This window comes from Pituophis catenifer, unplaced genomic scaffold (genome assembly GCF_029215685.1).
Source record: "Pituophis catenifer annectens isolate HBS135680 unplaced genomic scaffold, rPitCat1.0.hap2 SCAF_14, whole genome shotgun sequence".
NCBI classification, from domain to species: Eukaryota; Metazoa; Chordata; class Lepidosauria; order Squamata; family Colubridae; genus Pituophis; species Pituophis catenifer.
Window position 1 is genome coordinate 2,779,827 of NW_027256894.1, and position 17,239 is coordinate 2,797,065.

At 43.4% G+C, this 17,239-nt stretch overlaps 1 protein-coding gene across 4 annotated transcripts in view; it reads right to left on the minus strand.

Moving 5' to 3' along the window:
• Nucleotides 1-17,239, minus strand: part of MAP2K5 (mitogen-activated protein kinase kinase 5) — a 161,391-nt gene that overhangs the window by 78,378 nt on the left and 65,774 nt on the right. For 3 of the 4 annotated variants that reach the window (XM_070953371.1, XM_070953372.1, XM_070953373.1), the window contains exons 14-16: nt 12,667-12,740; nt 11,654-11,704; nt 3,765-3,836 (exon numbers count right to left, since the gene is read on the minus strand). The exons of the other annotated variant lie outside the window; for it this stretch is intronic. In XM_070953371.1, coding sequence (XP_070809472.1) covers nt 3,765-3,836; nt 11,654-11,704; nt 12,667-12,740 — 197 coding nt within the window. The remainder of the gene's footprint in view (nt 1-3,764; nt 3,837-11,653; nt 11,705-12,666; nt 12,741-17,239) is intronic. 4 annotated transcript variants of the gene reach the window in all.

The window sequence follows — 17,239 nt, forward strand, 5'->3', positions numbered from 1 at the left end:
TAGCAAAGTGCTGCAGCTGCCAGAAGAGCCCGTTGTGGTTTGGGGCTGCACCAAAGAGATCTACAACATGAAGCTCTAAGGGAAGTACTATGCTGCACAGGTCAATATTCCACAATATGGAATATTGTTTCAAATTCTCATTGTCACAATTAACGGATGAACTGGAAAGAGTGCAGAGAAGAGCAACAAAAAGCATGAAGGAGGGGGAGATTAAAGACCTTTGGATGAGCTTTATCTAGATTCTCTGGGTGGAAAACCCACTCTGCTTTCAATCCCTTAAAGCTGAATAAGAACATTCATGGCGTCTTATAAGTTGCAATTACATTAATACAAACATTTGCTCTCATTTGCAACTGATTTTTCTATTTATATATGCTTTTGTGTAAGTTGCAGATAATTGCAAAGATCCAAGTGGTCTACTCAAGTTTATATACTTACTAGCTGGATACCCATGCTTCACTATGAAACTATGTGATGGGGCTTGATAAATTGACACAGCTTGAAAATTAATAAGTAGTTACAATCGGCCTCTCCTCTCCTCTTTTCTCCCTCAGCTTTGCCGCACAGAGGCCTCCCCTAGCCTATCCCCTTCTCTCCCTCAGCCCTGCCCCACAGAAGTCTCCACTATCCTATCCCCTGGTTACTGCTGTGAAAGTAAAACTGAAAGTGAAACTCCTCTCCTCTGCTTGTGTTTTGCATTTGGAACAGATTTCTTTTCAGGTGGGGAGGAGGAGGAGAACTCCTTAGCATCAGAGCGTGTTAATAATAATATAGGAAATACTAATGCTCTGATGGTCATTTCGAAAAATCCTTTCTTAGTGAGCACCTAGAAGCCAAGAGGAACATACGTTGCAAATTTCAAGTTTGTAGGCTTTACGGTTCTGGAGATTTCATGATTACGATGTGAGTGGTTTTCGCTTTTATATATATGGATTTTAAATTAGCTGTTAGCACCTTCATTTTAACCACCTAATTTACATTTTTGTTTGAATCTCAGTTGTCATTTACACACAAAACATCTCACTGCTTGTTCAGGAGGGATCATCAGCTACAGGTTGGAAGTTGAATTTATCCAACTCTTGGCTTAATTAAGCTGCCTCATGATTTTTGATCCACAACTCAACAAAAGAATCAGACCAGGATCTTCACCTGGGAACTCAGAGATTAGTTTCTCGAAAAGAATGAATGAGAACAATAAATAAGTTCCAAAGAATGTATGAATATCACAACAGGAGAGGAAAAGACTGCATCCTATTTTAAAACCACAGTCTTTTCCCCAGTAAAACATACATTGGAAAGAACCTCTTCAGCTTTTGCTACCTAGTGAACCAAAAATGGAACTGTTCAGATTCCAGAGGGATCTGGAAATTCCAGCCTCAACTTCAGGTCCTCCCCGAATGGTCCCCGACCCATCTGAGCATTAGCAGGCAGCGCGTCTTTAATAGCCATGACCTTGGGTGACTTGGGAGAGAGCCACCTCGCCTTCTGCAACACATTTCCCCTCACTTTGCCCGTTTAACACGTCACTCAAATCACTCCAATAAAACAGCGATCATGCTGAAGGGAAGTCTCGGAGGAGGAGATGACACACCAATTAACAAAGCAGAGAGACAAACTGTTCCAGGCCTCTGACTTGGGAGACAGACAAGGCACGAGGAGAATTGGGTGACTGTGTAAGGAGAGAGAATAAGTGAGACCTCCCTTGTCAACCGTAACGGGGCTTTTCCCCCTCCATCACAACCCTGGAAGATCAACCTGTGGTTGTTGGGTTATTACTGTGGGGTGGGGACAGAGGAAGAGGAAGCTCCCTCCCATTTTTCCATCACAATTATGTCTATGGAGATTCTCAGTCAACCAGGTCATGGTTGACCCAAAGGTGCTTCTTCAAAAGGCAACTGGACTTTCTTGAATTGGTAGCAGTGACCAGGCAGAAGTCCAACATGGCACATATGTGGCTCTGGGCTGAGGTTGGTTCTGTCGCCTAATGTGCTGACTTGTATCAGTCGTTTCTTCACTACCATAAGAGCTTCAGATGTGGGAATGCAGATGAAGAGTGAAGTCACATCATAACAAATCAGAGTTTTTTAAACTTTGCTAACAAAGTCCTGTGAATTGTTAATGTGATGGGTGTTGCCAATCAGAGGACCTAATAAAGTGGTTAGATGTTTTGCAATGTTATAAGAGAAGGAGTTGATGCAGCTGACAATTGGTCTGAGTGGAGTTCCCTCTTTGTGGATTTTGGGGAGTCCATATATGCATGGCGTGGAGAAAGTCCAGGAGAAAGCATCTTTGAGACATCCCAGCTATGATATGAGGTAGAACAAGGAGTGCCACGGCCAGGCTAGGAAACCAAAGTCACAGTCAGCCAGAAGCAAGAAAACAATTGCTTGGCCACCTGAGGCCCCCTTTCCTAAAGAGTTCCCATATCATAGATGGTCAATGCATCTGAGAGTGGAAGGAAAACCTTCCAAAATGCTTTATGGAGACGAAGGCCTGGGGATATAAGCTCCATCCAGTATGCTAGCAAATCTTCACAAAACAAATACTCTAAATATGAACTTTCACACAAAGCTGGATCCAGCAATTAGTCCTGACCAAGCAATGTTCAAATCCCAGTCAAAGATCTTCCTCTGTCACCCAGAAGCCCCTGCCATATACAGGACATGTCAAAGAAATACAGCCTAGCACTCAGCATTGGGACAAATGGATTTTCTCCATTCCTATTCATTGGTGAATTAAATACCAGGTTTTCATTAAAAAGCCATGCTTAATATAGCCAGGCATAAAAATGCAGGCAAAATTTAAAAGTTCATGAAATCCCTTTAACACGCCAAAAATAAACCACATCACCCAAAGCAAAACATCTATTAAAGAAGAGAAAAAAATCTGGAGAAAAGTCTGCCTGGACTGATTGGGCTGACCCTGCATTGCAACCAGCCACAATTGCCCAACTCGGATGACAATCACAACTGTTGCCTCTTGACCCCACAAGTCTTGCTTGTACTTGTGGAAAGCCCAAGTGGACAGAGCTGGGGACGGCCTCACTTGTCCCCAAATCAGACTTCAGAGAGGAGCCAGGCTGGACCATTTCCCCAGATTCAGTCTCTGATTCACCAACTTGGCATTCAAGGAGGAAGACTGACAAGCAGGCTGGACAGAAATCCTCTGCTGGAAGGGAACCTGAGAGCAACCAGCCTTAGGCCCCCTCTCTTCCCCATAGGGTGCCAGGGCCTCGCTCTGTGGCTAAAGAACTGCAGGAGACCTGGAGTCTTTCACATACACATTTGAAAGCAAAAGGGGATCAGAAAAGCAAATCACCTACAGGAATTGCACAGGAACAGGTCAATGGAGATTCTCAGTCATCCAGGTTCAGTTCAGAACTGAAAAAGCTTCTTGGATGAGAAGTGAAATGTCTTCAAGGAAAAACAAAGTCCAGTTGCCTCTTGAAAAAGCCCCTTTGGGACAAGTATGACCTGGATGACTGAGAATCTCCCTAGACATATATCTCAGCAGTGCAACCCAAGACTTGGCAAATCCTCTACAAACCCTCATTCAGATAATTTCTCTTCTTAGAAGAGACCGGGGAGCAACTAAGAATGAAGACCTGGACATCATCACAGAGAAGAACCAGCCTGACGGTTCTTCTCCCAGCCAAAGGCTGATGAAAGGCTCTTTTTTGATAGTTGTTTCATTTGCAGTTCAGAATTAAAGGTGTTATTTTGGGGGGTAAACAACAACAACAAAATAACAGGTAAGACACCCACCTCCATGAAGGAAATTCCTAGACTCCAAACGTCAGAATGAATGCCGTACTGTTCTCCGGAAATTCGTTCTGGCTGTTAAAAACAAACAGAGGAAGGGGACAGTTGAACCTAATGAAATGCCAAGAAATAGTAGCATGATAGCCTGTAAATTATGCAAGAAACAAAAACCCGCGTTTCAAACATTCATGAAGTGCCTAAAGGCATTTATTGCCTCCATTTACGGTACTAATTAATACCAGCAAATTTTAATTTTGATTCCCCCTGCTGCTTCGGCAGAATGTGGAGGCTAAGCCGTAGGCCATTATGCACCTGAGAACAGACCCCTCTCCCCTGTGCCTCGGTACCCCCAAGGAAGTGCTTGAAGAGATTCACCTGCATCCCAAAACCCAGAAGCCCGGTGAATGTGAAGCTTAAAGCTGTGAGATTGTGGCAGGAGCTCTCGGATGCAGATTAACAGAGTTGGAAGGGACCTTGTAGGTCATCTAGTCCAACCCCCCCACCCAAGCAGACCCATTTCTGACAGATGACAGTCCAGTCTCTTCTTTGAAAGCTTCCAGTGATGAAGCTCCCACAACTTCTGAAGGCAACTTCTGTTCCTCTGGTTGATTATTCTCACTTGTCAGAAAATTTCTCCTTATTTCCAGGTTGAATCTCTCCTTGGTCAGTTTCCATCCATTATTCCTTGTCTGGCCTTCGGGTGCTTTGGAAAATAGCTTGAGTCCCTCCTCTCTGTGGCAGCCCCTCAAATATTGGAAGACTGCTATCATGTCTCCCCTGGTCCTTCTCTTCACTAGACTAGCCATGCCCAGTTCCTGCAACCGTTCATCGTATGTTTTAGCCTCCAGTCCCCTCATCATCCTGGTTGCTCTTCTCTGCACTCTTTCTAGATTCTCAACATCTTTTTTATGGCGTGGTGACCCAAACTGGATGCAGTATTCTAGGTGTGGCCTTACACACTTTAGGAAAGGCGCTCTCATCTCACCCTCTCCTTGTCCTCTGGCATAATGCAGCTTAACATGCTGGGCAAAGATATCTCTGAAGTTACCACTGGAGCAGCACCTGGGTCAGACAAAGCATCCCTTCTGCAACCCTTTCAATCTCAACAACTCAAGAACACCTGTCCTCCATACAGGTACTCCTCAACTGACCGCCATTCATTTAGCAATTGATCAGAGTTACAATAACGGCCCTGAAACAAAGCGACTTACGACTAACCTTCGGCCACTGTAAGCATCCCCCATGGTCACATGATCAAAATTAATAATCGGCACGTATAGATGATGGTTGTGGCATCTTGGGGTCACTCGATTGCCATTTTGGGACCTTCCCAGCCAGCTTCCAACAAGGAAGTCAACGTGGGAAGCTGGATTCGCTTAACAACTGTGTGATTTGCTTAATTAGCTGTGACAAAAATCAAGCACAGCTCACTGAACAGCCACCTTGCTTACCAGTGGAAAATCTGGTCCCAATCGTGCTCATAAATTGAGGACTGTCTATAACAGTGGTGGCGAACCTTTTAGACACCGAGTGCCCAAACTGCGCGTGCATGCATGCCCAAACTGAAAGGTGAACACGCACGAATGAACGCATGCATGGACATGCGCACACACGCAGCAGAGACCTGAAGACCAGCTGGCGGGCAGGAGGCAGGGCATCCCAACACCAGCAGCGCTGGAAGAGGTAAGATCTTTTTCTGTTTTATTGTTTGCAGAGAAACAGAAGCTCACGAAAGAAATGCCACAGAGATCTGACCTGGGGCAACGGCGTGTGTGCCAGCAGAGAAGGCTCTGCATGCCACCTCTGGCATGCGTGTCATAGGTTTGCCATCACAGGCCTATAAAATCTACGACACTCCCGTCGACCAAGGGCTTCTGGGCTCCCATCCCCCCATTCTCTGTCTCTTTGACCAAGTGTGCTCTGGATCAGGGGTCTCCAACCTTGGCAACTTTAAGGCTTGTGGACTTCAACTCCCAGAGTTCCTCAGCCAGCGACACTGTCTTCGCTGGCTGAGGAACTCTGTATTTAAAGAACTTCCCGAGAGGCCCCTAGAAGCAGTATAAGAATCCTCCAATTGTATGAGCAACGTCTGCTCAGGTTGCAACCTCATTGTCCCAAAGGTGCTTTTTCAGGAGGCAACTGGACTTTCTGGTTTTTCCTTGAAAGACGTTTCGCTTCTCATCCAAGAAGCTTCTTCAGCTCTGACTGGTTGGTGGGGAATGGAAGGACTGATACTCCTTGCAGACAGCTGGTCATTTGCATCCTTTTGGCGAGTCGTTAAGGCCACCTGGAGGTTTATCTGTGTCCTCAGGGTCACCTGGGTGGTGCAAATGGGTGTGCCTTTTTGGAACTGTTGAAAGGACTGTGTTGTAGATTGGAGACAGATGATGTCGTATCCCTCCCCCTCTGTTAAGAGAAGGCTGTTCAATTTTGACATAGATGGCCTCTTTGACCCCTCTTTCAAACCAGCGGCCCTCTCTGTCCAAATGTGGAAGTCCAGTTGCCTCTTGAAAAAGCACCTTTGGGACAACCATGACCTGGATGACTGAGAATCTCCATAGATTTAAAGCCTACTTAATTATATGCAGTCTTCAATGACAGTAAAATACATGGAGCCACTCAGAACATCATTCCCCGCCTCCTCCTCCATCTCCTCCCGGACTCCAAGTAGGTGTTGTAACTGCCTGCCTGCATTAAGCAAGCAAGAACCCAGCTTCCTTTTAAATGCTCCAGAGCTAATGTGGACGGCAACCTCACACCAATTACGGGACAGTTTAATACCCTTTGAGTCAGCCAGGGATGCCAAATAGTCAATCACTCCTGAATTTAGAAGCCGGGGCTGTGTGCATTGCTGAGGTCAGGTGCGGTGTGAAATGCAACAATAAGATGAGGAGGCAAGAACTTCCTTCCCACTGTGCTGTTAATGCACCTGTCTAGTTGAGGCACCTTGTACAACTCCTCCCAGGCTCCTACAAAGCCCAGAAACCTTTAGAGGAAAACAAATGGGTCCAAATTAGTGACAGTTCAACGTACCCAACAAGTAAGTCCTTGAAGCTGTTAATCCCAGGTCAAGAGCTTTTAGCGCCAAGTAAATGTTAAGTAAAAAACACTGAACAGAAAAGCCTTTAAGTCGTTGCCTTCGAGACGGGAGAGAGGCTTAAACCTCCCGCAAGCAGCCACCTGCAGAGATACCAGAGCAGGGCAGGGCGCTCGGGAATGTGAATTCCAATCAGTTTAGGATCTGGATTTGGGTCTCTTCAGGTTCTGCTGAGATCCAGCTGGCAGCCTGTGTCATGACTTCCCTGCTCTCTGTGCCATGAGTCGCAGCTGATGCCCACTCTCAACCTCCCTGGCTTGCAGCGTCCTCCTCCTCCTCTGCCTACTCCAGTGACCATGATGCTCACTGGAGAAGTCAAAGGCTCATGAGGAGACAGCCTAGCAAGGCCTTCACCAGCCCAGAGCTGGGAAATAACAAACCCGTCTTGCCTGGTCCCTGGATCTCCAAAATCCAGAAAAGCTTTGGTGTTCTTGTTGGACATCTCATCAGCTTTCAGATACTTCTAACCAAAAGAGTTGCTTTGGATCCATGCTCTGTCCTTGCAACTTCCATGCAAGGCTCAGCATTTTTTGGCACCCTTTGAATTGCTTGCTGCCAGACGTACAGGTAGTCCTCAACTTACAACAGTTCATTTAGTGACGGTTCAAAGGAACATCATCACTGAAAAAGTGACTTATGACCGTTTTTCTCACACTTACAACCATTGGCAGCATCTCCATGGTCACATGATCAAAATTCAGATGCTTGGCAACTGATTTATGACAATCGCAGCATCCTGGGGTCACATGATCTCCTTTTATGACCTTCTGACAAGCAAAGTCAATGGGGAAGTCAGGTTTACTTAACAATCGTGTTGCTAACTGAACAACTGCAGTGATTCACTTAACAACTCTGGCAAGAAAGGTCATGAAATGGAACAAAACTCACTTAACAAATGTCTCGCATAGCAACAGAAGTTTTGGGCTCAACTGTGGTCATATGTCCGAGGACTGTCTGTACAATGATAAGCAAAGAATGATATTGAGGAGCAAGCTTATGTGGCCAATTTCACAGCATTGTGTCTGCAGTCCAGTTGCTTAAACCTCGTTTCCCCCAAAGCCAACCGCTGATACTTTGCTGAAACGGCAGAAGGTTGGCCAAAGCATTTTCAACCTCCTAAGCCAGGGGTCTCCAACCTTGGCAACTTTAAGACTTGTGGACTTCAACTTCCAGAATTGCAAAGCTGGCTGAGGAATTCTGGGAGTTGAAGTCCCCAAGTCTTAAAGTTGCCAAGGTTGGAGACCCCTGTCCTAAGCAACGTTTTCAAGTTGCTCACATCCAGGGCAACAGCAGGTCGACTGCCCAACATTTGAGATGTCGCTCTGTAAATGCCTGAAAGCAGCTGCTGCGAGGTAGTTGGCACATGGGCTTCCCCTCATTCACGTCTGTAAAAGAACTGCAGAAGGAAGCATGTTTTTGAGGTGTGCAGCTCCCTGGACATGTTTCATGAAGGGACTTCTGGTCACAGATGGAGGCCGAGGGCACACTGGAAAGGGTCAGAATAGAGAGCTGGAAGGGACCTTGGAGGGCTTCTAATCCAGCCCCCTGCTGAAGGAGGAGACCCTATACAATTTCAGACAAGCAGCTGTCCAGTCTCTTCTTAAAAGCCTCCAGTGATGGAGCACCCACAACTTCTGAAGGCAACTTCTGTTCCACTGATTGATTGTTCTCATTGTTAGGAAATTTCTCCTTAATTCCAGGTTTGCTTCTCTTCTTGATTATTTTCCATCCATTGTTTCTTGTCTTGGTTTCTGGTGCTTTGGAAAAGAGGCTGACTCCCTCTTCTCTGTGGGAGCCCCTCAAATACTGGAATACCACTATCATGTCCGTCCCCCTAGGTTTGGTTAGGAGCCTCTAAAGGAAGAGAACTCCCAACCAGTCTTGAAGTCTGTATTTTATTCAGTCCCATGTCAGCATTCTGAACTTCTGGTTGGCACGAAGACTCCAAAAAAGTAAGATTTTTCAATCTCAGCCTGATGGCAACAGATGGAATGGGATACATTCTCTGGCTTCCCTGAGTGATATACATGTTTTTTCTTTCAAGATTCAACCCACCTCCCCAAAATAAGAACTTAGATGAAACAAATTATGTTAAACACAAAGGACATTTAAGAACGGAAGAACTGAAGAAACATCTCACATCTTTAATCCTCTGCTTTTTCAATTAGCAGATGGATGTGTCACAGTCATCCATAAACAGTATGAAGAAAGTAATTTCTTTAAGACACACCTGGGAAATGGATGTGTAATCGAGGTTCGTACATTAAAAGAAATAATACAATTTAATTACTACTGCTATTTAAGGCCAACAAGAAGAGGAGATGAGGAAAATGAATGATTTGAAGTCTCTTCTCTTTTGAAGAGGGTGCTTAGTGTTTTGGAGTCCAAAGTTAGACCAAGCCTTTCAGCAGAGTGCTTGCCCAGGACAAGGACATTGGAGCTTCTTCATACATTCTACTGCCCTCACTTAAAAATTAAGAAAGAGAGAGACAAAAATCAGAATAAGGTAAGATAGATACAGGTAGTCCTCCACTTACAACAGTTCATTTAATGACTGTTCAAAGTTACAACATCACTGAAAAAAATGACTTCTACTCATTTTTCACACAACCATTGCAGCATCCTCATGAACACGCGATCAAAATTCAGACAGTTGGCAACTGACTCACAGTTATGACTGTCACTGCGTTAAGTGTTTGCCAGCTGAGCTTCCATCCTAAGACTTATGGTAGCCTGGCCAGAAAACTTATCTGTAGCAATAGAGATAAAACTGGTCTTGTGAGACATTGGACTACTGCGCATGTCTACATTTTTTTCCTAACTTCCTGATCTTTTTCCTTTGTCTGGTAACGATGTAGTTAGCTAGTTTTTTTTACTTTTATAATAAAATGTTTCTTAGAATACATTCGGGTTTTCTTTCTTTGAAAGTATACAGCATGGAAAACAAGATTCATTCACCTCTAATTAATTACAGTTTCCCCAGGGGGGGAACGAGGCTGATTCACACTTCGACAATGACGTTATGTTGCAGTGTCCTTGGGTCATCAAGCAAAGCAAAGTCAGTGGGTAATGGGTAAACTGAATTCACTTAATAACTTAACTAAGTTTACAGCTGCCATGATTCACTTAACAACTGTGGCAAGATAGGTCGTAAAATGGGCCAAAACTCACTTAACAACTGTCTCACTTAGAAGCATAAATTATAGGCTCAATTGTGCTCATAAGTCAAGGACCCTGTATAGAAACCTTTATCTCAAGACGACCATCAATTGAGATTCTCCATATTCTTGTTTGCATAAGAAGAAAGAACCTGGGAAAGATTCCCTCTTTGGGCAGAAAGTAAATAGTAGGAAAGGTCCTGCATGGACTTCATCCCTCCCGTGAAGGTGGTGGCTGCACCTGGTGCATTGATGCCCTCGCCTGTTTTTATTCGGAATCACTACTAAGAGTACCTTCATTAGTTTGCCCAAAGGCCATTTATGACAAAACTTCATCCTGATTGGGATCAAGCATCATATGGTTTTAAGTGCTTTAATAAATAAATCACAGTTATCTGTGTCTGCACAGCACCGTAAGCCACAAACGATGGTGTAAGACCCACACTGCTGTCCAAATTCAAACAATATTCAAGCTACACCAAGAAACCACATAATGGCTTGTTGTAATGTGGAGCTCATAACTTTCTTTCCCTGAAGCATCTTAAACCTTGGCCTGTGTGCCAAAGTAGGAAGAGAGCAGGTTTGATCAGCAGAGAAAAAGAATCAAGCAAGATCACCCCCACATATTGCCTGTCAATTAAGCACCAAGGTAGACCTGTCCTCTTGAGGTTCCAGAACCTGAAGGGTTCACTAGATTAGCCATGGACCTCAGGAGCAGATGGTTCCGATTTAAGGCCCACAATCTCTGCTAAAGGAGCATCAAAGGTTACTGCCACCCCTCTTCAATCAGCCATGTACATGGAACGGAGGCCACATGTGATACCTTTTCAACCTGTCAATTTCTGAAGGCAAGCAAGAACAATCTGCCCTTGGTTTCATGTCATCCTAGAGCACATTATTTCCATAGCGCTTTCCAGCATTATGATGCGTTTCAGAGACGGAAGCAGCTTCTTTAGACCGTTTGGTTAAGGAAAGTTTGGTCAGATGAGTAAGTTTCATGCTATAGCAAAGAACCTTCCCAGGACCTCTATGGATAAAGAACTTTGAACTACCTTGACTTCATTTTGGGGGGCCCATGTTTTTATATACACACACACATAGTGTAGCAGAAGAGCTGGGCATTTTATTATTCTTACTTACTTACTTACTTACTTACTTACTTACTTACTTACTTACTTACTTACTTATTTATTTATTTTAGAGGCTGCTGTCATTGTCATAGTGCATGTAGAGAAATTCTGTTTGTGTGCCTTATTTATTACATCCCTTTTCAGCTGTCTGTCTGTCTGTCCCTCCATCCATCTGTCCCTCCATCCATTTCCTCACTTTTCTCTCAATATTCAACCATGGGTGGGGGTCTCCTCTCGTTTTATCCTCCAAAAATAGGATGGCATCAAGGTCTACCAGGATGCTCCAGGGCTGAAAGGAAGCTGCTCTTGATTTTGGGGTGGAGGTGGGGGAATCCGAGTCCAAGAGCTTAATCGTAAATTTCTATGCCATTCTGTTATTTTCATGTATGTGTTATGTATCAAACAGATCTTCTTTACTTGGCAATTGGAGAAATAGTAGAGAAACTAATCAAGAAGACAAAACTGAAGTTTTAATTTAAACCAAAGCATCTTCATAAATTTACTTACTGCCATATATGCATTCGTCCCGACGTAGGTCTTTGCTATGGAATTCACCAGCTGTCAGACAAAACAACTTGTTAGGGCCAAAGCACAAATAAAGCAGGTAATTATTCCTCATTTAGCACTAATCATCCTATGTATAAATCAGGAAAAAAATACGTAAAATGGGGAGTGGACAAATTTATCAGCAAAGGCATTAAAATCCAACCCCTTCGCTTCCTTCAAATGAGAATCCTCTTTTAAAATATCTGTAATATTTCAATTTACGGGAAAGAACAAAGGCAACTCTAAAATCTGAAGGAGGAGGCTTGGAGTATTTAGTATCCTACCAAGCAGCTGGATCCATCTATCGGAAAGGGGGTGTATGAAATCCAGCACATTCAAACAGTTCTCCTCCTCCTCCTTCTACTGTCAGCTGAGCCCAAGATGTGAATAAAGCCACCTTGATTATCAGGCTGGAATGAACACTAAATATGCTGAGGGACAACAGATTCTGACAACCTATAATGCAGCCGTGACCTCCTCTTTGGTCCTCATGTTTGGCTGGGAGGAAAGGTGGCTGCAATTCAATTCAACATCGCGGCGAGCGTGAGGGTCAGTTTCACGCGAGATTCTCAGGGGAAGCCCCAAATGGAAATTAATTAAAATTTGTGCTGCACATTGTTAAAGCCCACCACCATTGTTGATCCCAATATTAATTTTTACTATGGGCCAGTCGGTCTCCCCAGACGCCCCTCTCGTTCTGCCCTTCCTTTTGTTTGGTCCAAGCGCTTTCAGAGGCAAGCTGCATATCAATGAAGTTGGCTATTGGTAAGTAGTAATTACAATATCAGCAGTTTTTACTGTCATGAAACAATGAACAATCATATTCTGATGAAGAAAAGTCACCAGGAGATTAAAAAAGAGGGATTGTTATGTTCCCAGCAGAGGAAGCTCTTGGAGGGGAGTCCATTTGTCTCCTTGCCAGTTTGGAAAGCAGAATTAAGAGGACAGGACAACTAAGGAACGCAGAGACGTACCTGGGTGCTCACTCCAAAGTCACATAACTTGACCTGGCCTCTTGTGTTCACCAACATATTAGAGGGCTTCACATCTGTGTTGGAAGAAGCAACAACAAAGGCAGGATAAATCCAGAGAGCATTGATTTAATAGCAAATACAGCTGATGGCCAGCTAAAAGAAATATGAGTCTGTGCAAAAATGTAATTTGAGAAAGCATCTCAGACTTGACCCTCCATAGCTCTCAGAAAGATAAGAGAGAGGGATGGGGGAAGCCCGTTCAGTCTTGCAACCTTCTCTTACTCTAAAGTTATCATAAAAATAATATTAGCTTGGGTGGTTTCCTTGCTTGGCCTACTATGGAGGACTTGTATAAGGTCAAAAGGAGGGGCAGAGGCCAAGAGTGGTCCATTAAGAAGCTGAGGGTAGGTAGGGCTCTGCAGGCAGGAAGGACATCAACTCACCTAGAGTAGGAATCTCCTAAAGAAACCCAGAAAGGGACAAGACGAAGTATGGCTATAAGATTTAAGCAATAGGAGGGAGGGAGTGTCCCATCCCCGAGGGAGATACACCTGGTGGGACCCAGAAGAATGGCCTTCTCTGCAGTGGTCCCCTCTCTCTGGAACATCATCCCCACAGAGATAAGAATGGTCCCCACTCTAATACTCTTCCGGAAGGTGCTGAAGCCTGGGGAACGCAGAGAGGGATGGAGCCCATTAAATGGCTCTGGTGAGGTGCTGTTGCTGGGGCGGGGCATGATTTTAGTATATTATTATATGACTCTTCTTTTATTAGCTTTATTGTTTTTATATGGGGGTTTGACATTCTGTAAGCTGCCTTGAGTCGCCATGTGTGAATAGGTGGCAATATAAATTCCCCAAATAAATAAATATGGAGGCACATCGAAAGGTAATCTTCTAATTTCCGCCGTGCTCTCAAGACCTTATTTCAACAGGCTGGCCTGGCCTAACTTCCTTTTAACTGTTAATTTTAAATTTGTTTTAAAATAATAGGGGTGTTTTAATTTGTTTGGGCCAAATTTTTTAATGTGTTTTTATACTGTTTTTTAAAGTTTGTATTATGTGTATTTTATCTTTCGGCTGTTCACCACCCTGAGTCCTTCGGGAGTAGGGCGGTATATAAATCCAATTATAAAATAAAATAAAAAATAAAATAAAATTACTAGTGAAAAATGAAGAACTTTTGTGAATAGATCTGGAGATGATGATGTGGTCCAGCCAAAGCTTCAAAAAAATCTAGTTATTGATGGTTACTATATTATTATATGGTTATTGATGGTGTCTGAACTGAAAAAAGAGTCCTTCCTTTACAAGGAGACACCCAGTTGGAGTGAGGAATCTGAGAAGCATGAACTTTTTGAGAGCTTGAAATGGTCAAAGTGGAAATGAAATGTACCAAGTTGGAGATTTTAGCAATAAATGGACTGGAATGGGCCATTTAAAGTCAGATGACTACAAGATATACTATTCAGGGCATGAGTCCATAGAAAGGAACGAAGCAGCGATGAAAATGAAAAAGGATTTCAGCAAATATGTGTTCATCTATAATCCAATAAACAACAAGAACATATTTCCCCGAATTAGCGGTTATCAAGTGAACATCAATGTTATACAAATCTATGCACCTACAAAATGAAGGAAGACCCTGAGCAATTCCATGGCAAATTATAGGAGGTGTTAGATGCAACATCAGGAAGGGAGATAATTCTACTAATGGGTAATTGGAATGCATCAACTGGAGAAATGAAGAAACCTATAATTACAGGGAGAAATCAATTTAGTAAATACAATTACATGAAAAGTGGGTTAATAATTTTGCAAAAAAGAATTCTTTATTGCTGGCAAACACCTGCTTCAAATACTATAAACAGAGATGCCATAGCTGGATATGACCAGAAGGATGACATCAGAATGGAATAGATGACAGAACAGGAAACGGAAGGGTAATCCAGCCACAGCTGAAATTTTATCAGGTGAGATTGTGGGACAGACCTTGAATTTTTGGTGTGAAATACAGGTAGTTCTCGACTTACGACCACAACGGAGACCAAATTTTCTGTTGCTAAGTGAGACATATGTTAAGTGAGCTTTGCCCCATTTTACAACCTTTCTTGACAGAGTTATTAAGTGAATCATTGTAGTTGTTAGTAACACTGCTGTTAAGAGAAATCTGGCTTCCCCATTGGCTTTGCTTGTCAGAAGGTCGTAAAAGGGGGGATCACATGACCCCAGGACACTGCAACCGTCAAAAATGTGAGTCAGCTGCCAAACGGCCAAATTTTGATCACGTGACCATGGGGCTGCTGCAACAGTTGTAAGTATCATAAGTTACTTTTTTCATTGCCATTGTAACTTCAGACAGTCACTAAATGAACTGTTGTAAGTTGAGGACTACCTGTATAACAATTAACATGAAAAATGTAACAGACTAAATACGTCAGTGAAATATGATTTGAATGGGATCGATGGAAGGGACAGTTCAATCTGCCCATCTGCTTACAAAGAGGAACCAGGAAATCAGTGTAGAAAATCTGTGGCTGAAGGGAAGCATTTCCCAGCCTTTGAAAGAGGAGGAGACCCAAAGAGCTTTCAGAATGATCCAGGGAAAGGCAAAGGATGAAAAGGTGGGTAACAAGGAAGATGTATGATCGCTTAACTCAGCTTTCTAACAGGAAAGATGTCACTGTCAAAGTTCCTTAAAGGTCAAACCAAAATTTACCGATATAGTGTGAATATTAAGGATCCCACTTTGAGTTCCTGAAGGAAATGTGGAATATAAATCTAACAAATGAGCAAGGAAGGAAGCTTTATGAAGGAAGAAAGCTTGCCTTGCCTTCTCCTCCTGAGCTATTTTTACCAGACAATGAAATAAATGTCACACTGGCGCTTTTTCCTTGCCATTATGCAAACTGTCAAACAAGATTCAAGCCATCTATTACAAAAACATACAGACTGCTTTATTTAGAAAACAAAATGTATTCTCTTCAAAATCATCTTTTAAAAACCAGACTCTCTTCATCTTGTGTGTGCAAGGAGGGGCGTGCAAAATATTTCACCCTGAAACGTTTCAAGCGTGAAACTCTGCAACCATCCTACCTTGAGCAGCCTGGAAGTGTTTTGAGCTGAAAAGCCGCGGCATTTCCTGGATGTTTTGCATTTGAAACAATTCAAAATGAAATGTTTTGCACACCCCACCAGCGCAGTACCGAATTCGAGTTGGAGAAATCTGTACAATACAATCCCCAGTGAGAAATGCAAATTTCCAAGAGCTCATTAGAACTAGCAACACAAGGGTTTTTTTCCCTTTCCCCAGGGTGTCAAGATTGCTGCCTTGGACCCTGCTTTTTCTAGAGAGACGGCTAAAATGCAAGGCACATACAATCCCTTCCACACGTTAGGTGGTTCTCCCTCTTCTTGGCAAAATGTTCTACAATGAATGTATTTCACTTCCACGGTGCCAAAACCTACATGTTTTAGCAGCTGATGGAAATAGAATGGATTCCCTATGAAAAAGCAACCCTCAGCAAAAAAAGATCTGTTCAGTCATAGACTAGACCAGGGGTCCCCAACCTCCAACCCCCGGGTCCATGGACCAGCACCGGTCCGCAGCATGCCAGTAACCAGGCCGTGCAAATAAGCCAAGTTCCGTCCATGGGATGCTGGCAGCACACAAAACCACGCCCCCTCCGGTATGTGGAAAGAATCAGTCCCTGCTGGCCAAAAGGTTGGGGCCCACTTCACTAGACCATTTGATAAGGTATAGGAAGTAAGTGGAGACTCTGACAAAAGATCATACACACACACACATGGAAAGTAGTCTAGCAAGGTAAGGAAGCAAAGAGAAGAAGCTCTGTATTAGAAAAGCTTCAGGAAGATGCCAGGTGCAAAAGCAAACAGTGCAGAGAAGAGCAGTGAAGATGGCTAGGGGACTGAAGAACGGTTGCTGGAATTGGGTATGTCTACTTTGATGAAAAGAAGGACTAGGGGTGACATGGTAGCAGGGCTCCAATATCTCAGGCGCAGCAAAGAAGAACGAAGAAGAGGGGGGGTCAAGCTATTCTCCAAAGCACCTGAGGGCAGGACAAGAAGCAATGGATGGAAATGTCAGGGTTCCAAGTAACACATCCCATTTAATAAGAACTCTGAGGCAGGCAAATTCCACAAAGAACATTTTATTGGGACGTATCAAATTGGCATGCTCCTGATGATTAAGGAGAATTAAGGAGAGAAGCAACCTAGAACTTGTGGAACAACTTACCTCCAGAAGTTGTGAATTCTCCAGCACTGGATGTTTTTAAGAAGAGATTGGACAACCATTTGTCTGAAATGGTATAGGGTTTCCTGCCTGAGCAGGGGGTTGGACTAGATGACTTCCAAAGTCCCTTCCAACTTTGTTATTATTATCTATTATTATTTAATGGGCTAATATTGAATATTCCAAATACATGAAAAAGTGAAACCTCATAAAAGTACTACCTCATAAAATGTTCAGTGTATATTCAGTGCGCAACATTTTGCCAAGAAGAGAGAGGACCTCTAACTTGAGCAAGGGATTATATCTGCCTTGCAGTTTA